Consider the following 26,605-nt stretch of genomic DNA (forward strand, 5'->3'; position numbering starts at 1 on the left):
TCATTGAAATATCCTGCTATTTTGTCAAACTCTCTTATGAGTTCCAATAGTCTTTTTGTTGAATCCTTTGATCCTCCTATGTGAAAAGCATGTCAACTGTGAACAAAGATAATTTTGCCCCTTTGTTTCCAACTTGAATTCCTTTAATGCTGGATAGATATGTATATAGCCTCTTGTGCACATTCTTATCACTAGGTTGTTTTGCCATGTGCATAACTGTATCTACTATTTGTTTACCACTAAATGTTCAGTATTACTGTGGGTGAAACTACAGTTTGTTTTGAAGTAGCTAGTATATTGCTGAGCTCAAAACAATGTTTACTTTAAAATGTATTCATTATATTTGTCTCAAGGGCTTCTGACCTTTATCCTGGGGGCATTTCCACACTTTCTATTTCGATAAGAAAAACTTGAAATTTAGAATATTAGAGATTATTATTAAATATAGTGACTTTTTGTAGCAGTAACGCTGTTTTTTTTTTTTTTCAGTGTCCTTAAAAAATTTAGCACTGTAGGGTTTGGTGTGGTAGCCTAATTGCTAAAGTCCTTGCCATGTACACACCGGGATCCCATGTGGGTGCTGGTTCTAATCCTGGCAGTAGCGCTTCCCTTCCAGCTTCCTGTTTATGGCCTGGGAAAGCAGTCGAGGACAGCCCAAAACTTTGGGATGCTGCACCCGTGTGTGAGGCTCGGAAGAGCTCCTGGCTCCTGGCTTTAGATTGGCACAGCACCAGCCATTGTGGCCACTTGGGGAATGAATCATCAGATGGAATATCTTCCTCTCTGTCTTTCCTCCTTTTTGTATACCTACCTCTCTAATAAAAACAAAATGAATCTTTTAAATATAAATATATATCACTGTAAATAAAACACTAGGGCAAAACTGACTTTTGCCACAGTAATACTTTAGATTTCACAAGGCTGGGAATAATTTCTTTTTTTGTTTTTCACAGTCTCTTTCCCATCAAAAGGTGGAAGTATAGGAGATTGTATAGAGGACTTTGAGATTATTGTATTTGAAATGACCTAAGTTCTCAATTCTATAATAGGTATATAATTAAACCTGAACTAGACATTAAACAAAATTGAAAATAGTAGATTTAGAAATACAAGAATTAATTCTATCTATTTTAAGCAATAATGCTTTTTTGTTTTAAAACTTTCTTTACGGGCCTGGCGCGGTGGCACAAGTGGTTAAAGGTCCTCGCCTTGCATGCCCGGGATCCCATATGGGCACCGGTTCTAATCCCGGCAGCCCCGCTTCCCTTCCAGCTCCCTGCCTGTGGCCTGGGAAAGCAGTCGAGGATGGCCCAAACCTTTGGGACCCTGCACCTGCGTGGGAGACCCAGAAGAGGCTCCTGGCTTCGGATCGGCATAGTATGGGCCCATTGCGCTCACTTGGGGAGTGAATCATCGGACGGAAGATCTTCCTCTCTGTCTCTCCTCTCTGTATATCTGCCTTTTCAATAAAAAATAATAAAAATAAATCTTTTTAAAAAAAAACTTTCTTTACATCTAGTAACATTCCTTTATTTTAATTATTTAGTTTATTAATCTATATATTGGGGCAGTTATATTCTTATTAAAAAAAACAGATTTCATAGGTATTGCATTGGTATAGTTCTAAGATATCCATACTTCTATCCCTCCAGCTTTCCTTTACTCAAACCCTAATTTCTTCTTTCTTTCCCCTTTAATCTTTACAAAAATCTAATTAGTCTTCTTTATAGTCACAGGTTTACTGCATCACTAACCACAGTTCAGCTAATTAAAAAAAATAAAAACTTGACAGTTTCACAGAAATATGAACAAGGGCTACATAAAAGATGAAATCTCAAGATATCCATGTACTTCCTATATATATTTATATTCTCTGTTAACTACTACATATCATAGAGAATGGGTGATATTTTCTTTTGGGGACTGGTTTATTTTACTAAGTCTAATGGTTTCTGATTGCATCCATTTTGTTGCAAAAGACAGAATTTCATTTTACAACTGAGTAGTATTTCTAGTAGTATCTCTAGCACATTTTCTTTATTCAGCAATCAGTTCACAAGCATAGGGCTGATTCCATATCTTAGCTATTATTAATCAAACTGTCATTAACATGGGGGTGCACAGAACTCTTCAACATCATGATTTTATTTCCTGTGAACATATTCCAAGAAATGTGCTGGCTGGGTTGTGTTGGTGGTTCCAGTTGCAGATTTATGGAGATTTCTGAGGAAGTCCTATGCTCTTTTTCATAATACTGTACTAGCAATGTATTAGAGTACTTGTTCCGATCTGATTGTTAGTATTTATTGTTTCTTTTTTGGATAATTGCCAATCTAACAGGGGAGACAAACTCATTGTGGTCATTTGTGCCTCCCTAATGCCTAGCAATTCAGGTCATTTTCTAATATGTCTGTGGACATTTGAATTTCATTCTTTGAAAAATGTTCATTCATGCCCTTTTACCATTTCTTAGCTAGAATTTAGTTTAGCTAGAATTTTTTGTTGAGTTTCTTGAGCTTTTTGTAGATTCTAGACATAGAACCTTTTACAGCTGCATAGTCTGCAAATATTTTCTTCCATTCTCTGTTTCCTCTTCACTTAGTTCAGTCTCTCTTTTGTGCTACAGAAGCTGCTTGATGTAATCTTATTTGTCTCCTTTTACTTTTAATACCTGTGTCTCTAGGGGACATTGTCAAGGAGTCTTTGCCTGTGACAATGTCTTGCAGAGTTTCCCTGATATTTCCCTCTAACAAATTGATGATATGTAGTCCTATATTTAGATCCTGGATCCATTGTGAGGTGATTTTTACATAAGGTATATGGTAAAGGTCTTGTTTCGCGCTACTCCATGCTCATATTCATGGAGATATACAACTTTAAACATGTCACAAATTTAGTATATGCTTAACACCTCTTTGTCTTAAAACTCTTTGCCAGCTAACAATTAGTCCCCTTTTCATCTCCTATATACTAGCAATTACTTTTTTTTTGCTGTATGAGTTTTCCTATTCTAGACTTCTAAAATAATTGAAATCATACAATATGTGATTTTTAGGATAATGCATTTATTTGTATTAATTTTACTTTTGATGATGTTGATTTGATTAAGGGAAAAGGGAAAGGATTAGGGGAAAGTGGGTGAGACCATTGTTTCCACATTTTCTTGTTTCTTCCTCCTGTGTTTAGAGAGTTAAGGGGGAAAAAGTTGCACCCAGCCTCCCAACCACCTCCATACCCAGGGATGGGAAATGGCCACCTGCTATCATCCCAGGGTCCACAGTGTGGAGCATAGGAGCATAATCCAAGGGTCCTGCTCAAGTGATTTTGCTCAAGTAAAGTTGAGCAAATTTTGAAATTTTGATCCCGCCACTCCAAGGACAAAGAAATCCCTTCAAGGTCCATTGGCTGAGATAGTCTGCTTTAGAGTCTCCATTTTCTGAGATATTTGCTGCCAACACTTGGCTGGGGTAGTTGATCATTTTGTTCTGCCCTCCTTCTTCTGTTATGGTACCAGAGGACTTCTACAGGCTCCAATGGACTGCTATATCCTCTGAGTGCATCTGGGTATGCTGCCTACTGCTCCATAAACTACTGAGGATGTTCAGCTCTAACACACACCCCAACAATCAGATTACAGATCCTATTATTCTCCCCATGGTTGAAGTTCTGAGTCCAGAAGATCAATGGGGGTATCCCCAAATAAACCTCTTCTGAATTAATCTCAAATCTGACTTGTGTGTGCTTGGCAGTATGAGGTCTGACTCTGTCCATCATCTACAGCAGCCTACGCATACACTGGTATTGTGATTGCTAGGTTGGTTTTGTCTCCAGCCCTGTCTCTTACACAAATCAGTGGGAACTGCAACCTAGTTAGAGTAACTCCCAATAACCTCTACTAGGCCAAATTCCCACCCTGGTTCCTGTGCTGCCCAGTACATACAGCAGACTGATCCAGTCTGTCCCATATCCATTCAGCTCTGGTACATGTCAGTGGGCATTAAAACCTAGTTCAACTCAACCAACCCCACTATTCAGTGCACACTCATGCTGGAAAGTGGCACCACCTGTCTAGCCAGGCCCTCCCCCAATCCTGATTCTCATTCTCACCACTGAGAATTACAAGCCAAGGGGGAGATGCCCTTAGTTTATCTAGTGGAACCACTCCCATTTCTTGTATTCTCCAGGTGATTCTGCAGTTCAGCTTGATAGAATTTGCTCCTAATCCTACCACTTACTGGACCACTGCTATGCTGTGGCAAAGCCTAACCACTGATGTGTATATTTTTACTTATTTTTAAAATTATATGCTTATATATTTGAAAGGCACAGTCTACAGAGAGAAGAGATGGAGGGAGGGAGGGAGAGAGAGAGAGATTTTCATCCAGTTATTCACTTACCATGTACCCATGGTGTTCAGGGTTAGGCCAGGCCTAAACCAACAACCAAGAGCTTCAGCAGAGTCCCCTGCATTGGTGCAAGGTCCCAAGTATTGAGCCATCATCGACTGCTTTCTAGGCTTTTCAGCAGGGAGCGAGACTGTAAGTGAAGCAGCTGGGACCCAGACTGGTGCCTCTGTGGTACTGCTGGCAGCAGAAGCAGCAGCATTTTCTGTCATGTCACTGAATGTATCCTGTGTTCTTTTAACTGGCTTCTTGCACTAAGGTTTTTGTTTGATTGATTTTTGTTTTTTTTTTTTTTTAAGATTTGTCCATGTTGCAGTATGTATGAACATTTCACTTTGTTTATTGTCATATATTCTATTTTGAGATTATATCGACTTATTCGTTTATCATTGGGGTCATTGTTCAGCTGCTGGACTTTCTGGCTCTGTGTTTTTACTGGCTACTATAAAGCTACTATGAACATCAATATATCAGCTTTTACTTAGACATGTTTTTATTTCTCTTGGTTGTTTAACTAGGTAAAACTTTCAAGTAATTTTTAATAGGTTTCTTCAGAGCAAACATCTTTACAGAAAGCACTTTCACTGTTTAAACATGACTTAGTAACAGTTATTTTAGATATAGTTTACATTTATGTGATGGAACCTTTATTTCTTGTACTGTGTTTCCTAATGATCTCGATTTTTAAATTTAAAATTTTGTATCATATCTAATCACGTGTCTCACGGCAAGGAAACTGGCAAAGGAAAAAAAATGAAATGAATATCCAAGGATATTCCCAGAGGATTTAAATTGTGTTTAATATTAATTCAGTACAGAAACTCAGTATTTTTGAATATTGTATCATGTGCAACTTCTAATTTTGTTCATTTTGGGAATACCAAAGTCCAAAAGACTTGACTAAAATAACCTAGGTAAAATACAAAACAAATGCTGATTTTATATGTGTAATATGTTCTTCACTTGCACAAACATCAGTTGTTTTGAAGTGCTAGCTCAGTGTTTGCTAAAGGCTGAGGCACCCTGAAGGCATGTGCCAATACCAAGTACTAGACATGGAATTTCATGTCTACAGGTTGTGTTATTGGGAGCCCATATTTTTAGAGCAGGGTGGCAATAAGAACTTGTATCTAGGAAGGCATACAGGTGGAACTACAATTGCATAAATCCAGGGCTTTATTCTACAGGCACAGTAGCTTGGAGATCTGGGAAGAGCAAAAATACGACAAGAATACTACTGAGGAAAGTGAGCTAAGGTGGAGGGGAAAATAGTGCCACCACGATTCTACACTTAATCCGTAAGATTTGTAAGGGTTAGGGCATATGTGTAGTTAAAGTAGTGCGTAATTCAGCGTGCCTCACAGATGGAAGTAGGTACTCTCTCTGATCAAAGTGCCTTCAGCAAGCTCTGAAAGAATTCCCAGACTGTAAAATAACCAAATATAAGCTTGTAATGCAGTATTTGAAATTGTAGGAAGAACTTGTTTCACACCAAGAAAACTGGAAATGTATAGTCTCAATAATCAGATGGTAGTATTATAATGCACATTATATAAAGCATGCTTTAAATGTTTGCATAATGACCTTTTTGAAAGAATGAACTTGATGTACCATGTTTAAAATTCATTCCTGAATATTTGATCCGAAACCTCATTTTAGTTCTGTTCTTTATTAGATAAAAATGCTTACTAATCTGCATTAAAATTGAATTACTAAATACGAACATTTTAGCACATTTTAAGTTTTTCTCTTTTTTAAACAAAATGATGTCCTTGGGCAGCTCTGTTTGAGAAGTTGTGACTATAACAAGCAGAAGGAGGTCGGATTTCTCATGCTAACAGTTTACCAGCTGGTTGCTGCAGAGACTTTTGCATTAGAATCAAATTAAAGCTTCTGATACTCTGTCCTAGTGGGATATGAAAATTATTAGCAAAATCAAAGGAAGTATGATTTGAATAATTAAAATGAGTGATAATTCATGTAAATATTATGTGTTAATCATTTATCTTTTTTACATATTATTGCATTTTTAAATTGCATCCTCAGCCTTTATAAAAACTTCATTAGAGTCTCTTTCTGTATCTGCCAATGACTTTTCCACCGAAATGTTGTAAAAGTGACCTATGCAAAGCTAGAAAAAAATAATAACTTTATGATCAATTAGAAGGCAAAAGCAAAACGTTTTCTATGCATTTAAAATATAGATTTTGAAACATGATTTAACGGATCTGGCACAGTAGCCTAGAGGCTAAATCCTCATTTTGCAACATCTAGGATCACATATGGGTACCAGTTCATGTTTTGGTTTCTCCATTTCCCATCCAGCTCCCTGCTTGTGGCTTTGGGGAGCAGTACAGGAGGCCCAAGACACTGGGACCCTGTACCACATGGGAGATCCGTAAGAAGTTCCAGACTCCTGGCTTTGCGTGAACTCAGCTACAGCCATTGCAGCCATTCAAGGAGTGAACCATTGCATGGAAACTCTTTCTTTCTACCTCTTTTCTCTGTAAGTCTCTCATTCCAGGAAAAATAAGTGAATCTTAAAATATATGATTTTATTTTTGCTAACTTACAAAATTTAAATACAACTTTAAAATAGACATAAATAGACATTTAAAGCAGTAATTATTTTGAAAGCAATTAAATTATGACAAAATGGTACTGGCTGCTAACGTGTTTCCAAATTTAGAGTTAGGAATAATCTTTAAACTCAACAGTAAGGAAGTATTGGAAATTTTTTTTTTAATTTGGAATTGTAACCTTTTTAAAATTCTAATTAAAATTCTTATTCGTGAAATATGTTCTTCCTTTTGATATATACTATCTAAATTATTTTTTAAAGATTTATTTTATTTTTTCATTGGAAAGGCAGATATACAGAGAGGAGAGACAGAGAGGAAGATCTTCCATCCGATGATTTACTCCCTAAGTGAGCACAACGGCCGATGCTATACCGATCCGAAGCCAGGAGCCTCTTCCGGGTCTCCTGCGTGGGTGCAGGGTCCCAAAGCTCCGGGCCGTCCCTGACTGCTTTCCCGGGCCACAGGCAGGGAGCTGGATGGGAAGGGGGACTGCCGGGATTAGAACTGGTGCCCATATGGGATCCCGGGCGTTAAAGGCAGGACCTTAACCACTTGCACCATTGGGCTGGGCCCTAAAATTATTTTTAAATGAAAACATCAAAGTAGGAGAAAATTTTAATGCATACTTATATTTATAGTTGTATAATCTCTCAAGCAATATCTGCAGTACAATTTTTTAAAAAATTATTTAGTTTTATTGGAAAGTCAGATTTTACAGAGAGAAAGGAAGATCTTCCATCTGTTGATTCATTCCCTAAATGGTTTCAATGGGGGGAGCTGAGCTGACAGGAAGCCAGTAGCCAGGAGCTTCTTCCAGGTCTCCCACATGGCCCAGGGTCCCAAAGCTTTGGGCTATTCTTAGTTGCTTTACCAGAACACAAGCAGGGAGCTGGATGGGAAGTGGAGCAGCTGGGGTATGAACTGGCACCCATATGTTATCCCGCCATGTGCAAGGTCAAGACTTTCGCTAAGAGGCTACCGCCCTGTGCCCTATCTTCAGTAAATTTTTAAAAATGAGGACCCGGCGCGGTGGCACAAGTGGTTAAAGTCCTCGCCCTGCACGCCCGGGATCCCATATGGGTGCTGGTTCTTTCCCAGCAGCCCCGCTTCCCTTCCAGCTCCCTGCCTGTGGCCCGGGAAAGCAGTAGAGGACGGCCCAAGGCTTTGGGACCCTGCACCCACGTGGGAGACCCGGAAGAGGCTCCTGGCTTCGGATCGGCATAGTATCGGCCCGTTGCGCTCACTTGGGGAGTGAATCATCGGATGGAAGATCTTCCTCTCTGTCTCTCCTCTCTGTATATCCGCCTTTCCAATAAAAAAAAATAATAATAAAAATAAATCTTTATAAAAAAATGAATAAGGAATAGGATAGACTAGCCAAGTAAAATTACTTTCATGTGCTAATATACTTTCTGTATAATTGTAACAGTCAATCACTAGGACAAATGCATATAAATATGATAATTTACAAATCATGTTTCCCCAGTTTGAGAATTTTCCAGCAACTACACTATGTTTTTATAGACTACAATTTCAGAGAAAGGTGGCCTACAGTTTTTATACTTGCATTCCAGTTTGGATTACTAAATGGTTGCTGCATAAAGCAGCTCAAAATGTATTCCATTATTTTTCGGTAGATCCATAAAGTTGCACTTCCATTTAAACTGTCGATTTTACAACACTGTGATTGCATGATAAAGCAGTCCTGTGATCCTTAGCCATCACCTCCTCCAGTGTCACCATCAAACTCTGGGCGTTCTGTTTTTGGAGATTTTCCAATCTGGAATTCTGTATAAATTGTATTGTGTTAATGGCTCTTTATGATTAACTTTTTGCATTAATCTTAATTTGTGTTCTAACATTCAGAAATATTTTGCTTCTTATTGCTAAGTAGCCTTCTATAACATATTTTATACTTTATAAATAATTCGAACTTTAGTGAGGTGTATTTTATATGCCAAAAACTGTGCATAATTTATGTATAAGATTTTATTTAGATATATGTATACATTAATGATTTTATAATTACAATCCAGGTAAAAAACATATTCATCATCTCTAAATACTGTCTACTGTCATTTTAGATGATTTTAGATGACTATTATCAATAAAACAAAAAAATAGCAAGAGATGGTTTATCTCACAAAACTTCATCCTGTCAGAACTTTATCCCAGTAACTTTTGTTCAGTCATCTTTATTTTTTTAATCATGTATGTGATGAGGTCACAAAAACATTTACATGATTTACTCTATGTTGTGGAATAATGAAATGGTGACCAAAATGTTCATTTATATAGTTTTAGTGAAAAGTAAATTGTTAAGCAAAACTCGTATCTAATTTACCCCTCTGTGATAAATGACACAGAAATTTCAGTTATAAAAATCATTAGAATAAAAACACATATCCCATTTATGGCACCAAGTCATGTTACTATGTTGTAACATTTACAGAATACACATACACTGTCTCTGCCACTAGTCGTAAGTCAACTGTATTTAGAAGAGCTTTACCAACTTTCTCTCTTATCAGTTGTTCTCTGTATTTGATGCCTTTAAGATGGTCTCATTGACAAACTCCAATTTAACATAAAACATGTTACAGCATAAATTACCTAGTCCCTCTTTAAAATGCCATGTGCAGTAAAAGTGTCCTAAGCAGAACAGTATCTTGTAACAGACATTATGCTTTCTATTGTTTACACTATAGAATTTGAGCTCAAATTGCTGAAGCCTGGATGGTTTTGGTTATATAATTATAACTGCTGATTGCTACAGACGCATGATTTTGTTGGGAGTTTAGATATCTAGCTTCCATGCCACTTTGTGTGCTTGGGAGTGCTTTCCACAGCAGGTATTACATAACCAGATGCTGAAACCCTTTAAATTAATACGTAGCATCTTGTCAAACATGCCTCCTGCTATACACTGTCAAAGATACTGAAAATTGGCTTTTCCTTCCAACAGAGTTTGTGCTTGGCAGTGATTCAGTCCTGACATGCTTTAGCTATAATGTTCACTGCTCCAGGTGATTTTAATAATGTACTTAAAATGTTGTCCTAAGAAATCCGCAAATGATTCAAGAATTAAATAATCAGAAGGAGCTTTTGGACACCAACAGAGATTGAATATTGTTTTATTCCCCTTCCTTAAAAATGAGTTGGGTTGTGGAAATGTTGGATTACAAAACTGGACTCTGGTTCCTTGGTTATACTCTCTGTGTGTCTTGCTGACGCTTCTTTCACATATTTGATACAATAAAACAAAGCCTAGGAGGTTTGTTTGTTTGCTTGCTTGCTTGAAAAGAAGTATAAGGAAGAAATGCAGATAGGAAAATTTGGCCTTCAATCTTTATTCTAAGCCATTGAGTTCATCTTACATTCCCACTACCAAGATAATATGCAAAGGAATAAAATTTTGAAAGAATGATGCACTCAAACTGAAAGACTCCAAGTTGAGTCTCCTTACTTACTTAGTTCTGGGAATCTACAGAAAACATACTGTTATTACCTGGATTCTACCCAGACATGTAGACAGGCTTGGAGCTCCTGTCAACATGCATCACATAGCAACTAATACAAGGCCTCGATGAGCTTTCAGATATGTTTTATGCTTCCATTTCATTTCAAACACCGAACAACATCTTGAGCTTTGCATGAGCCATATGATAAAATAGATGAAATTAGAGATGTGCAGGCAATAATAGGAGGTAATGTCACAGAGCTGTATTTGAAGGAGTTTGTAATGTTGTATTTATAACATCCAAAGAATGTAATAAATGTTTATTACATATATTCATTTTGTGACAAATAAGTTTCATATAGAGTGAAATGTTATGTGCTTAAAGCAATAATTCTTTTGTCAGCATGATTTTTAATGCAAAGGAATAGAGATACAGTTAGCTTTTTCTCACTTTCATTTTTTGGGATAACATTTTTAAAAGATTTATTTAGTTATTTTTTTTATCAGAAAGATTTATAGATAGAAAGAGAGACAGAAATATCTTCTATTTCCAAATAGCTGCAACAACTGGAGCTGAGCCAATCCAAAGGCTGGAGCCACAATCTTCTTCTGGGTCTGCCACATGGGTGCGGGGTCCCAAGGCTTTGGATCATTCTCCACTGCTCTCCCAGGCCACAAGCATGGAGCTGAATGGGAAGTAGATCAGCCCAGGCTTGAATTAGAACCCATATGGGATTTCAGTGCTTTCAAAGTGGAGTATTAGCAAGCTGAGCCATCGTGTCAGGTTCAATTACTCAAGATAGTGTGTTTTTAATTTATGTTATGAAGTGTAATGCTCCAGTAAATAAAAAAATTCAGCAAGTAAAAGTGTAAACACCATATTTTGGTAGGAATATATGAAAATGTTGTGAGAATCCTGGTGAATGTTAGTTTTTCTTTTAAAATTAAAAGAAAAAGCTGTTATTTGTAGTATCTTCATAGCTGAAAGGCTACATGAAAGCAAAAGTGTGTCACTGCCGTAGAAGATACCATGTGGTGCCAACATAATGCAGAGGTGGGTACTGTAAAATAGCACTCACATTCAATGATATCAACCCAATCAACAATGACACTGTCAGCCAACGTGGACCCAACACAAGCCAAATCCTTTCTAATGGGTGAATTGTAAGAGCATCAAATACCTCAGTTATCAATTCTTGGCTTATGTACATAGGTATATGCTGACAAGGCTAGCCCACAAAGCAGAATGAGGATGAGCTAGAACAGTGACACATGTTAGTAGCAATATGGTGAACCATGGTTACATGAACTGACAGAGCCTATGATTTCTACAAACATTTGCTTTGTGGAAGATTCTACTTAGTTTTAAAGATTTGAGAAACAACGGTTGTCAAGCATCTATGTACAAATTTACCATAAAAATAGCTTCTGTAAGCATGCTGATTTTAAAGATGCTTTCATCTCCCAGGGCACTGTGATTTATTAACATAATCTTCTATTAGGCAGTTTTAAGGAAAAGAAAAGTTATGTAATTAAATTATGGGTACATAAAAATCAAAAGGGCACAAAATATAAATTGTGCATGAAGTTTAAACTTATTTTCCTTTTAACTTGGGAAGCCTTACTCGAAAAGTTATGTGGAAATTCTGGCAGTCCAGTTGTGCCTGTCAGGTTCCATTAGTTCTGCAGGCGATTCTAGCTTCAGGCTGTCTAGCTCTGGGCTGACCATGAGACATGGCTATTTCACACAGTAATGTTGGATGACAGTATTCCTTGGGCTCATGTCAGTCTGGAAGGCAATTACACGAATAGAGGTCATTAATACCACAGTTGATTACATAACAATAATGCAAAACAGATATGTATGTACATAGCGATGTAATATTGAAGTATTTCTTTCTGTGAAACAGAGACCTTGTTTTGCCAAGCTAAGTGATTTGCAAACAAGATTGCTCAAAATCCTTGTGAATTTATGGCAGCTAATATGCTGACATATGAATATGTGTATGCATCATATAAGGCATACGTTAAGTATTCCATTGCTTTATTTTCATCTCTCCAATATATTACTTCTATTATTAATCTATTCTAGAGAGTATGTCCTGTGGTTTTTGAAAGGATATGTGTACCTTTGTGAATCTATATGCAGTTATTGCCAAATAAATATTGATTTAAAATCTAGTGTTTCCAACTATTTAAAGAGAATTCTAAGAGTTTTGAACTTAATTAAACCACCAAAATATAGTAAATAGGGAGCATTGCCTACAGTAGTCATTATAAAACACATTTTGAAGCAGTTAACTTTGTCTAATTTAAATGCTAGATGGAAATCAGCATGATTCCACACCATATGCTTTCCTGAGAGTTATTTTTGGCTTGCACAAATGGTTAGACAATAAACCTAAAGGATGCTTTTTTGTGTGTTCTATGAGGGTGTTGGCAATGTTTAATGAAGCTGAATCCAAACTACTTTTGTCTTCTTTTCTCAGACTGCTTTTACACATGATTCTTGAGCCAGTACTTACTCCAATTATAGCTTTAGAGATAAGTCCATTGACTCTTCATTAGTTTATGAACCACACAATTAGAGATTGCAGGTTCAACTGAATTGTGAAGAATGTTAGAGTCATAATGAAGGTGAGTGGATTATCACAAATTCTTCTGGAGACTGCATGATGTTATTGACTTGAAATTGAAAGGCTGAAGTTTGCCATGTACCTCCTCTTAATCTGAGCTTCAAGTTCAGGTAAAGCCCTTTCGGGCATTTGGTTAATAGTATTTTTTAAAAACACCTTTTTTTTTTTTTCAAGCAAACCTCCTTAAAAAGGCACCCTTCTCTAATGTGCCAGGTAATCTAGCATTCTCTTTTAATCATTCTTTGTTGAATAATAAACATTAACAACATGAACTTAAAGATGAGCATTATGAAAGTACGACGTACTGCATCTTTCTGAAGATGAACAGCTTGATAGGCCATGGCAGTTTCCCGGGTTAGAGGAGATCATGGGTTGAAGAGAAGGACAGACAGAGCAAGTTCTTGGTCGAGGCATTCTTTCCCCTCCCTCTCAGGTTACCCTTCTTGAATATTAAATATGCACAAGAGTTGAGTGAATCTGTCCTTTGCTCCCACATTTTTCACTATTGCAATAAAACATGCAGGTATGACAAGGATTTTTTTATATTAAACTTATTGGAAACAGCACATTGAATAACATTTGAGATATTAATAGCTCTGATACATGAATTACAAATTACTCAACTTCATCTTTAGCTCATTTACCAAGTACAAGGGTGAAATCATGAATAAGACTCAAAGGCGGGTTGCCTTTCTTTTGGAACGTGACCCACACACAGGGAGGATGTATCAGCACTGATATTGCCACGTATTAAAACGGCCCTTGTTAGTTAGCATTGCTCTGCTTTTATATCTGTTAGTTTTCTCGTCTTTTTTTTTTTTAAAACATATCAACCAGTGGCTTATTTCCCAGGAAGATAATTGAAATATTTTTTCTCTTTAAGTTTGTTAATATGTGAAATGAGTAGATTTTGTTTTCATAATACCGGTTTAGAAGCATAGGGGTTTCTTGCTCCCCTTCTCTCTGCTTTCCCTGTATCCCTCCTCTTATATAGCATTGTCATTCATTTTGTCATTACAAACTTTACTTCCTAATATATAAATGTAGTACAAGATGGCAAGTAGAGGAAAAGAAAGAAAATAAACATAACGTGGAAGTCCAGTTAAAAATAAAACTGGAAATTCTAGCATTATTCTGAATTAAAGACACATTCTGGGAGTAATAGCTCTGTCACGATGCACGAATGGTGTTGTGTTACAAACATCCAGTTCCTAGCAACATCCCTGGTGTAAAATAAGTACTCAGAAAACAACAGTTTAGAAGAGGAAGGGGTGTGGGAATGAAGAAAGAAAAAATGGTAGGAACTTACCTGGAACAGAGGAACTTTCAATTTTATGCAATTTGAGAGACTTGCAAATTAAAAGTGGGGGGTATAATAAGAAATAAGATATCATGTACTAGTACTGAAGAAATGGTATCTTCAAAATTTTAATATAGTAACTGAGTAGATATTTCCCTCTATGTTTAGAAGGAACAACTACTATACAGCATGACTTGAGTTTGTACTAAAAAAGACTGATATGATTAAAAAATTGACTTCAGAGCAAACCAAATATGAGTAATAAATATATAAATGCTTTAAAACATACCAATAGCAGGGTCCTTACCATGCTCCTTTTCTTATCTTCATATCCTGAAGAACAGTGTTTCATGTGGATATGTGTGATGCACAGGAATGCAAGCTGAGAAAAGGACATCACTCCCTTTGGTCTAGCTTAAGGTTTCTGTATGGCACTGTGTATTCTAGACCCTGACCACTCTTTAAAATTCCAAGAAAAAGAAATGCATTTCTGCGGTAAGTTATTTTACTTCTTGGGAGAAATAAGAACTTGGCCAACTGTGGTTGGGGAACAGAATGACTGGTCTGAAAAGTAGATATCATTTCCAGGTAGTACCTGTTCCCTTCCAATCTCAGTGTCAAAGCCAACATAGTCCTTCCCATAGACCTTTATTCTGGACCTGGGAAAGTATCAGCAAAGGTTTCTTTCAACATTTTTTTCCCAAGCTGCCTTCACTTATTGATAAGATTTTCTGTTCTATGGTCTGTTCTGTTTACCCTTTTCATTAAAAGATCATTGTTTGAGACTTCTTTATTTTGCTGCATAAAGATTTAACCTATTCAGTCTGTCTTTTCTGCACTATCCCATAGTGTGATTTGCTGCATTTAATTAATCCATTTTCCTAAATAGAGAAATGTAGGAGGCTTAGTTCCAATTCTTGGTGATAAAGCAAACTTTATTCAAAATCATATATTCTGATGCTTGTATGAAAGTTCTAAGCACAAAATGGTACAATATAAATCGTTTCTCAAATGTTTTGACTTTGAATTTTTAGAAGAATTGGGCTGGAAAATCTTATTCTATTGCAAAGTTTAGAATTCTGCATGCTTTTGGGAGTTTGTCTAGAATTGTCCCACTGAAGATCATTTCTTTGAAGGATCCTATGATACTTGTGTGCTTCGATATTTCTGTTATTCTACAAATTGGGGACGTTTTCAGCTGTTGTTACATTGAACAGATTTTCTCAAAGCAATTTCCAATATTCAATTTTTAAATTTAATTGTGCCTGTAGGTCCCACAAGCTACCCTCCTTTTTTACTATTCTTTCTTTTTGTGTCACTAGAATATTTCAAACCACCTATCTTCAAGTACAGAGATTCTTTTTTCCTGCTTTTTAACTATATAGCTTATTTGACTTACTGAGTTCTTCCTGTTCATTTGGTTGTTTTTTCTTTCTTCCAAGACCTCTGGCTCTGTGCCAACTTTCTCATTCATATCATGCATGTTATTTGGCTTGAATCAACATCTGTGTTCTTTTTGAGTACCTGTATGTTGGATTTGTATCAGATAGTTAATCAATGTCCTTTTGTTTTATGTGTGTTTCCAGAGAGTTATTGTATTCCATTGGAGCTCATATAAGTTTGTTCTTTTTTTTAATTGCCAACACCCACTGCTTTATATTGAGATTGGTGTTTTTTGTGGATCAGTTTTCTCCATGGTCTTTTATTGTGTGGCCTTTACTGTAATCTCTTTCCTGTTTCACATACCACTTGAGTGTCATTTCAGCAGGCAATATTTGTTTGGTTCTAAGCAGATGCTCTTCTGTGGTTTTAAGCTGTTGTTATTGATGCAATGCCTATCATAACAGATTTGGAGAAATCCAGTGTCTTCAGGAATTTGTGTGAGTGGAGACAGCCTATTGGCCCAGACTAATGCAGTGTATACAAGCAGTAGTGAAGGGATATCTACATTGCGATCATTCCAGTAATTGAAATGATAACACCAAGATCTGGGCAGATGTTCCTTCCCACACTTCTTCAGCAGACTCTTCAGTGAGAGGGTTTGTCCTGGACTGGCAACCCCAGTGGCAGGAGGAGGCTTGAAACACCCACTTTTGTTTCCAATAGCAGCTCAAGTATAAGAGCACCTGTAAGCAGGAAAAAATCAGAGCTCTGAGAAACAGCAGCTCCCCTCCTAGTCCTAACAGCACATAGGCCTGCAAGCACTGCGTGCAGCAAAGGGAGCTGGTGAGATTCCAGCCCCTATTCTCAATATCCAGTCTGGTCCTCAGCCATGTTGGCAGGGAAGTGGCTAGTGGAGGGCAAAAGGTGGGAGAGGTGGCAGCACTCCCTCCTGGTACCTGTCCTCAATACTTTTTTTTGGATTTGGCATTTTTTTTTTATATTATCACTGCATCACTTCACAAAGGCAATAAAATAAGGCATAAAAAGATACCATTGCTTTCAGAATATGGTCTAGTGTGTTCTAGATATGGACCGAAAAAAAGAAGATATGATATAAAAAGGATATAATGTCTGTATGTTATGCACATTAAAATTATTTACTCACAAAAAGAAATCTAATGATACTACTTAAACATTTTGATGTTATTGTCAAAAGTTTAGGGAAGAATGCCATTCATTTATTGCTTTAACAAGGACTTAATGAATGTCTACTGATTTTCTTTCAGGAACTATGCAGAGTTCAGAGCGTATAAAATAAATAAGGTTCATGGTTTTGCTTGGAGAAAATAAACACAAAGTTCTTTGTCATAAAACAATGCAGTGAGATATTAGAGAACATTAACAATAATAGTTGATGCTTTAGAAGTGGTGTGATCTGAAATATATAGAAAAAGTGGAAATGAGAAGATAGAAAGCTGGAAAAGGGAAAGAGAAATCTGTGGAACAGATGAGGAAGGCTGGCTTTGTCAGCAGCTGGTCTGAGAGAGCTCATCTCCAACTTGGTAGTGTCCTCAAGAAGCTAACACTGGTTCATGTAGCACCATGAGGATGAGTTCTGTTTGTTACTGATAGAAATGCCACAATAGCCAGAGCTGCGCTGATCTGAAGCCAAGAACCAGGAGCCTGCTCTGGGTCTCCCACACAGGCTCAGGGCCTCAAGGCCTTGGGCCATTCTTGACTGCCCTCCCATGCCACAAGCAAGAAGCTGGATGTAAAAAGAGGCCGCTGGGGCTAGAACTGGTGCCCATATGGGATCCCAGCATGTGCAAGGCAAAGGCTTCAGCTGCTAGTCTACCATACCAGGCCCATATTGTTAGCAAGTTTCTTAATCTCCAAGTAGTACTTTCAGCAAGATTTTGTGTTGTTATTCTGAGCAGAACAGAAAGTGTAGTATCCTGGGATCTGTTCACAAAGTTAGTCAGACCAAATAGCAATAAGGTATTAATGTTCAATTCAGTATGATGTATTTGATTCATTTTTACCATTTTTATTTCCGTAAAGGCAGCATATTATAATAAAATGCAATGATAAGTACCATGGATCAGCCTTCTTTTCAAAAACTCAGAATAATTTGATAATGACGATATTGTTCTCATTGTGCTTTTCATCCAGCAGTGCAGCTTTTACATTTTGTTCTTCCTACTTGAAGTGATTTGTCCTATCTTCAACATATCTTCAAATATTTCTATTGCTCTTCCAGGAATTTGCTGCACTGACAAAAGAGTTGAATGCCTGCAGGGAACAACTTCTTGAAAAGGAAGAAGAAATTTCTGAACTTAAAGCTGAAAGAAACAATACAAGGGTAAGTACCATACTGCCTCTTCTTGCATTGAATTTTATCTGTAACTTAGCAACTGGCATCTAGTTTATACACGGAAAGGAAAGATGAGAATTTCTAAACTTTGGGAGCACTTTAAGCAGACAGCAATGCATAGTCAGCTTAAAGGAGGCTACCCTACACAACTCAAGATGGGAAGCCTAAGTGATAGTGTCAGCTTCTAAAACACTATGTCACAAAATATCCGTGTACTTTCTGGCTTTTTACTTTATTGGACTTCACGAAGATGGGCTGTGTTTCAGTAATGGGTTTCAAATGCTCAAAAATTGTTTTGGTGGGGAGCGCAATCCCTCAGAGGCTGGAAACAGAGAGGGAATGAGAAATTGGGAGAGAAGACAGGAGTTCTGATGATAGGGTTTCCAGACAGGGTGGCCTGGATTTGATCCTTACCTCATTCTAAAAGAATATTTATTGATAAAATGGGAAAAGTGTTAAAAAAGGAAAGCAATAAAACATATCTCCATATTTTAAACAATATATTTAATGTAAATTCTATTCTGATAGCTAATTACATGAAAATCATGAAATTTGCTGCATTATACTTGTGCAAATCCCTCTATTTTATCAGTTTCATGATATGCCATACAATATTTAAACTCATAATTTGATCAAAGACAGTGTATTTTCTGATTTAGAAGAAAAAGTAAAGTTTACAAATATTTGCAATGTCAGATTGTCCTTTAGTGAGTGTAGTTTCTGTACTAGAAGAAAAACTACTGTATTCACATAAGTTCAACTTCAATATTAAATAGGTGAAAAATATTTTTCAATGTTATACCTTTATAAGATTAATGTTAAACAGCTGTACTTAGTGCCATGTTCATTTTATGCTAGTCTTTAAAATGATATAAAAATACAGTTCCACACACTGTGAGCGTGTTTTTCTAATCAGATAAAATTGCATTTATATGGTTTTATGTTCACACTCAGTTTGTGTTCTTCCTCGTTAGGGGCTTATTTTTTGCTAAAGAATTCACACATATGCATATCATAGACTGATTTACGCTAAGACCTTGCTGAACCAGTTACTCACATAAACTGCCACGATAGGCAGTAACAAGGACGGTATAGGTCCTATCGGGCATTGGAGGACGTCTCAGTTTCTGTCTTTGTAGATTTTATTTTCACTCTTGATTTCAATTTAGCGCTGTATTTCCAAGCAAACGCAAAGCTTTTTTTTTAATGAATTTTTTCCTGATCAATGCTACTACTCTTTTTAGATTTATTTTATTTGCTTGAGAAGCACACGACACAGAGAAAGGTGAGTAACAGAGATGTTTCATCTGCTGACTCACTCCTAAATGGCACCAATAATAGGGGATAGGCCAGGCCCAAGGCTGTTATGGGACATGCAAATCCATCTCCATCGGCTACACGAATGGCAGGGACCTAAGTCACTGGGTCATCTTCTGCTGTTTTCCCAAGCATGTTAGCAGGCAACTGGATTGGAAGCAGAGCATCTGTGACTTGAAGTGGTGATGTGATACGGGCTGCCAGTTTCTCAAAAGGCAGCTTAATCTGTGCCACAATGCTGGCCCCATTTCACAAATTTAAATGTTAATTCTGAAGCCTTTATTTGCTCTATTTTCACATGTAATGCAGCACAGCCAAATATAAAAACCAAAACAGGAAGCTGAGAATAAAAGAAATATGAACCTTTAGATAGATTTGCAAATAGCCTTCACATAAATGTACTTTCTTTTATCGTGGGTGTATTTTCCTCTTTATGTAGCCTTTCTTTTTATAGTTGTTTATATGCCTACGAAAGAAGTGTTAAAATTATCTCCATTTTATAGATAAAACGTGAGCTCAAAAAGGACCAGATAACTTGCCAGCAACCAGAGTCAGTAAATAGCTGAGCAGGCTAGGGACAGCTGCTGAAATTCTGAGCCTCTGTAACCAGAGGGCAGCAATGGGGCCCTCTCAATAATAGCCATGAAAGATACAGGGATTTACTGCAGCTTACAGGGAACTTCCTCTAAGAATCAGATGGCTGTTGGGGAGCCGTCATTCTCTCCTAATTATTACTAATTTCATAGAACTGGGAGACTTTTGGCAGTAGCACTCACACAATTTTCATCATATTAAACCCCAGGAAGCCTAAATTCCTGTGGCTTTTGCACCTGCAAAAGCACTTTTGTAATAAAGACAGCACGTCCGATGTCACTGCAAGCAATGATTCAGGAATCTACATTTTCGGGTGTGGGGGATATGAAATTCCTTTAGGAATAGAAATTAACAGAAATTAAAGCCATTGGGTGGAAACAATAGACACCTTGAAATGACAAATAAATCCAAAAGCTATTTTCACCATGCTAATTCACTGATGCAAAGAAATTGTGTTGTTGATTATTTCTGAGCAAATAGATTTATGAAACTTCCCTCATGTATTTTGGTTATATAACAACCTACAACCTCTGAAGTTATGTAACCCTCTTGCCCTCCTTCCATCCTACCAAAAAATATTCAGAGCTGATCATCATATATATTCTCCTTGTTTTCCTAAAATGTATTTGCTAAACATAACACTTTTATACATTTCTAAAATTATTTTTCCTTCTATATGTTCTATTTTTTTCTTTTTGCTCTGAACATCTGCATATTAGTTATGAAAGAAGATAGTACTTAAAATAGTATTTACTTCTTACATCTAAAAATATTCTAACTGATGCTAGGCCGTAAACAATTTTAAAGCAGAATTAGTATTTCAGTTGCTAGAGTTTGGGGTTTTTGTTCGTTTGTTTGCTTCTTTGTTTTGTTTTGTTGTTTTACTGTTTCCAGATTGGGTTCATGAATTGTGATAAATAAAACTAAAAGAGAGTTGATGAAAACAACTCATTAACTAATAAGGACATTTGTTAATTTTGAGTTTCATCAAAAGTGATAGATCAGAAAGAGCCCTCTTGCATTGTATTTAAAAGAATTGAATATTCTTCCAAGATCAAAAATAGAAGTATCAGTAGGAGTTGAATAAGTTACCTAATGAAAAGAATAATAATTACTAATGATATCGTATCTAACATATATTGTGTTAAATAATTTGGAAATGTTTTTCATGTTTCAACTCACTTTATATCCTGGCTATTTCACTATCACTTTGATTCCTGGGAGGAAACTAAAATAAAAAGTAACTTGCCACAAAATACCTTGCTTATATGTGACATGCTCAGAGTCGGTTTCTTGTCGTGACCACAGGGCATATATTTAAACAATCACACTTGTGTATCATTCCACAAATCACATGTGATGCAGAAGGGTGACATATGAACAAAATTTGCCCAAATGTCTAAATTTGTGCTCGTTTATTTTCTTTCAATTGTGTGAAAAGTAATATGCTAAGGCTTTATTATATTTGCAGAGGTAAAAGTTATAACCATGTATTTATCACTTTGTCAATGCAAGAAATGTTTGGTTCCCCAGCCCCAAAGTAACAGTGAATGGATAAAATTAGTCATTGGAGGTTGCTCTTAAGTTAAGCTATCCTAAAATTATTCATCATTATACAACAACAGAAATTTCAAAAAACTTGACTATTTCACACGTAAGAATGCCTTATTGTTTAATATGTCTGTACTGAAAAAATGTAGGAAAAATATTAACAAAATATTTATTGTTCCTGAAATTTCTATAGTAATGTTTAATCAAAGTAAATGAAATTTGACAGAAAATGCATTCCTGGAGTTATTTCAACATACACAGATGGATCAAAGGAACAGGCCATGTCTGAGCAAATTTTTATGAATTACAGAAATGTAAAGGAGAATGCAAGATTTTATTGGTTAGAACCTGTGACTTCAAAGGGTGCACTGTGTTGTACTGCTGCTGGAACTGTTTCATTTCTGTGGCTGAGGATCTCAAAAAAGTATTGTTGATGGGACAAGGATGCACTACTTCCCAACAACTGTTAGTTATGTTTTAGAATATTAACCATCATATGACCTTAAAAAAGATGTTATTTTTTTGAGATCCAATCATACAGGTCGTGATCTATAATAAATCTGCAATTTAATCTCATGGGTAATTAACTTAAAAGATAAGACTTAATTACACTTGAAATATTCCTTGCCATGCCCTTAGCTTTTATTTTGAAAAAAAGAAGTTATTTTAAGAGATGTCAGATACAATCAGATACCTGCCATTTACAAGGAAAAAAAAAATTCTCCTTTTTTACCTTTGGTTTTTTCATGTTAGAATATTGAAAATAATGAAGAAAATTGTAAAACTAAATCAATGAATTCAAAAGACGTTAGTAATTTTGTGATCATACCATATTCAATTCTTTATAAAGTCTATGTATATATACGCATGTTACTATTATTTAAATTATGGAAGGATATTTTAATAGCACACTTCATAACAAAGATAATAAAGAAAGGAAGAGAGGGATTTATTATGCATGATTTATAATTCAAGAAGACAATATTTATAGATATCCAGACTTGGATTTCTGACTAGCCTCTTCCTACACAAGTTGAAGATATTTTCCAAATGTATTTATTTGAAAATCTTTTATATGCATAGATTTCAAAATGTTTTACATCAAAATAATACATCAAAATTTACATCAAAATAATATTTTTGTAATATTTATTTTTCTTTGAAAGGCAAACTTAGAGAGGAGAGGCAGAGACAGAATAATCTTCCTTCCATTGGTTGACCCTTCAATGGCTGCAATGGTTGGAGTCAAACCAGCCTGAAGCCAGGAGCCAGGAACTTCCTCTGGGTATCCCATGTGGTTATAGGAGGCCTAGAATTTGAGCCATCTGCTGCCACTCTTCCAGGCCACAACCAGGGAGTTGATTGGAATGAAGCAATGGGGACATAAATAGGCACCCTTGTGGGATGCTGACACCTCGGGGCGACATTTAACCTACTATGACAGAGCACCAGCCAAAGAATCATCTTTTAAGTCTCCATGAACTTCATCTAAAAAATATTTATATGCATTTTCTTTTTAAAAATTTATTTATTATTATTCTATGATACAGTTTGATAGGCTCTGGGATTTCCCTTCCCACACTCAAACTCCCTTCTTCCCTACTGACATCCCTGTATAGCAAAGCTAATAATCAAGAAAATGAAAAAACAACCAAGATAGAGGGAAAAACAAAATCTTTGTGCACTGTATTCCTGATAGGAGACTAATATTCAAGATTTACAAGAGCTTCAGAAACTCAACAACAGCAAAACAAACTAGAAATGGGTGAAGAAAAAACAACAAACTGAAATGGCTAATATACTAAGACAGCTCAGTTTCTCTAGTTGTCAAGGAAATACAAATGAAAACCACATTGAGGTTCTACCTAACTGCAATGGGACTAACCTACATTCAGCACTCTGCCAGTAACATCTGCTGGCCTGGATGTGAGGAGAAAGGGATCCTCCTTCACTCTTGGTGGGAGTGTAGACCAGTACAACCATTATGAAAGTCAGTGCTTAGAGAATCAAAAGTTGACCTACTACATGGCCCAGCTATCCCTCTTCTGGGAATATATCCAAAGAAAATGAACTTTACATACGAGAAAGGGATCTGTAGTCTGTATTTACAGTAGCACAGTCTACAATAGTAAAGGTGTGGAAACAACACAGATGACCATCAGAAGGGGACTGGATAAAGAAACCATGGTATATTTATTCCATGGAATACTACTCAGCCATTAAAAAGAACAAAAATCTACCATTTGCAACCTAAGGATCCCAAAGTAAGACAAATATTGTATGTTCTTTTCAATATAAGGCAATCTTTATGCAAACTACAAGATCAAAAGCCCTTTCAGTATTGTTTTTGATACATGTAATGTCTTAATTTTTTTTTTTTTGTTTTTATCTTCATTTTTTCAAAAAAGTCTTTTTTTTTTTTTTTTATTCTTGACTGACTCATAGTAGCTGAGTCAGGGTACTCATACAGTAGCATCATTTTTTTCAAGAAGCTTTGGATCAACCCAGCTGTGGATCAACCCAGCTATGGATCAACCCAGCTGTGGATCAGCCCAGCTTTGGATCAACCCAGCTTTGGATCAACCACTGTGGATCAACCCAGCTGTGGATCAACCCAGCTGTGGATCAACCCAGCTGTGGATCAACCCAGCTTTGGATCAACCCAGCTGTGGATGCTGCAGCCATTTGGATACTTGTTAAGACACCCAACTTTTATACTGCTCAGAGAACCTGGCCCTTAATTCTGTTTTGTTTCCAATAGAAACCAAAGAGGTAGCAGACAAGTGTTGCAGGGTTAAGTCCTAGCCACCTGTGTGGGAACCTTTCTCTTGTGTTTCCCCTTTGTGTAGAGTGTTGAAGGAGTAAACCAGGGAGGGATGTCTATTTCTCTTTGTCTCTGATTCTCAAATACTTAAATGTTCAGCTTTTTAAAAGTTTATTTTAGTGCAAAGAATTTTCAAAGCCATGCATACTAGTTTTTAAAAAGTTTATGGAAAGTTGGGAAGAAAACATATGCGTTTTAAAATATTTTTCACCAAAATAAATGTATCTTATTTGTATTTTCATGATTTTTATGTTCATTGATTTGCCCATTAGTTTCTCACATATGTATGTATATGTATGTTTAGAAAAATTTATTTTCTCTCTAAATATGTTTATGTAGCTAGACATACACATACTCAGAATATAGAATATATCATGCATGTAATAAAAATATCCTTCTTTCTATAACTGTTCAAAAGATCTTAGAGATCATAAATTTCCACTTCAGATCTTTATTTCAGGGTCTATTTATATGGATTCATATGTATTCCAGGAATGAAACTATACCTTACTTCATTTACTAATTATGAGCATGTGCTAATTTCTGGAAAGTAACTACCCAACCTAGCATTTTACTACCTCTCAGCTTGAATTAAGTGTCCTTCTTGCATAATTTAATCATTCTACAAAATCTTTTACTCCACAAATGAGGGAAAGTTTGATGAACTCACGAATTCCTGAAAGCACTCGTTTGTCATGTTGCTGCTTTGACTGTAAGATGAGGGGTTTTTGTTGTTGTTGCAGTTGTTTTAAGATTCATTTATTTTTATCGGTGAGGCAGATTTACAGAGATGGAGAGACAAGTAAAGAACCGTCTTCCATTCTGGTTCAATGATTCACTCCAAAGTGGCCACAATGTCTAGAGCTGAACCAGGAGCTTCCTCCAGCTCTCCCATACAGACAAGGGATTCCAAATGCTTTCCCAGGCCATCGGGGAGCTGGATAGGAAGCAGAGCAGTCTGCTCCCTTCGACAGCACGTATACTAAAGTTGGAAGTGTAGCAGCTGTGACATGAGCCAGCATTCATATGCGATACTGATGCTTGCAGGAGAAGGATTAGTCAATTGAGCCATCATACCGGACCCTGTAAAATGGGGTTTTAAGTCAATAGAAATGTGTACTATAACATGACTGTAAATAAACAAAAATCCAATATGCTGGTATTTCAGGTAGAAGTACAGCCATTAAAGCAAGTCCACATGCAGAAAAAAAAAAAAGCCAAAAAACCTTTGTTCCTCAGAGAAAAAACTGCCTCAGTGACAGAAAGGGTTAAATGTCGTACACTGGCATCAAGGTGACTAGCTGTTCCCTAGGTGTAATGTGTCATGTCAGAGGTTCAGATTTCATACTGCAGCTGGAAGCTTGGCCATTCAGCAATCCTAATGATGACAAGCCATTTTGTCTTATCTCTGGTTAATTCCTATCCCTGAAACCATAGTCACTCTTTTGTGCCCAGTGAGCAAATGCCTAATGAAAAGGGAATCAGATTGGTATTTACAGGAGAATCATTTTATCCTTTTGAATATTGAAAATGCTTTCCAATGCAGAAGGCTGTCACACACAAGGAAATCAGACAGTCCATGTTAGGGCCACTCTGGTGCAATAGCCGTAAGATGCTGTCTGTCAACCTGTCAAATACAATGGCAGCAAAGACACTGAGCAGCGTTGGTAACCATGACATGTATGGGATTTGGAGTGTTGTGGGGTGTGAGAGGGCTCACACCAGACAAGTGTAGGAAGGATTAAGGAGTCTTTATTAACCAAGCTTGGCAATGGCAGTGCCCACTAGAAATTAGCAAATCAAAAGTCACCATGGCAATCCAGTCTGAATTGAAACCGAGAAGAACAAATGGTCATTACTGTGAAATCTGTCAATTAAACAGAAGACCAGCTTCCTCAGCAGTATAAATTATCCTAAGAGACATGTAGCAATGAACATTCAGCTTTTCCTGGCTTCTCTGCCCACATTCCATTACTGCTAGGCCTCACCTCTCCTGGAACTCTCGAAGGTACACAGATTAGAACTACAAAGCTTAGCATTAACATCATTACTGTCCTGCCCAAGCAGTGAACAGAGGGTGAGGAATACAGACATATGTCAGCCATGTTCAGGGGCTACCTCTGTTCTCAGAGTCTGTTTGTAAGAAGTTTGAGAGCAAGCAGGTTCTAGCGAGGCCAAGAG

At 36.7% G+C, this 26,605-nt stretch overlaps 1 protein-coding gene across 12 annotated transcripts in view; it reads left to right on the forward strand.

Moving 5' to 3' along the window:
- The window catches only part of PPFIA2 (PTPRF interacting protein alpha 2), a 374,197-nt gene that overhangs the window by 186,070 nt on the left and 161,522 nt on the right, over positions 1-26,605 (forward strand). For all 12 annotated transcript variants that reach the window (XM_040989854.1, XM_040989864.1, XM_040989875.1 and 9 more), the window contains one exon: positions 18,025-18,126. In XM_040989854.1, coding sequence (XP_040845788.1) covers positions 18,025-18,126 — 102 coding nt within the window. The remainder of the gene's footprint in view (positions 1-18,024; positions 18,127-26,605) is intronic.

Source organism: Ochotona curzoniae, unplaced genomic scaffold (genome assembly GCF_017591425.1).
Source record: "Ochotona curzoniae isolate NIBS_2020 unplaced genomic scaffold, NIBS_Ocur_1.0 contig_1014, whole genome shotgun sequence".
In the NCBI taxonomy this organism is placed as follows: Eukaryota; Metazoa; Chordata; class Mammalia; order Lagomorpha; family Ochotonidae; genus Ochotona; species Ochotona curzoniae.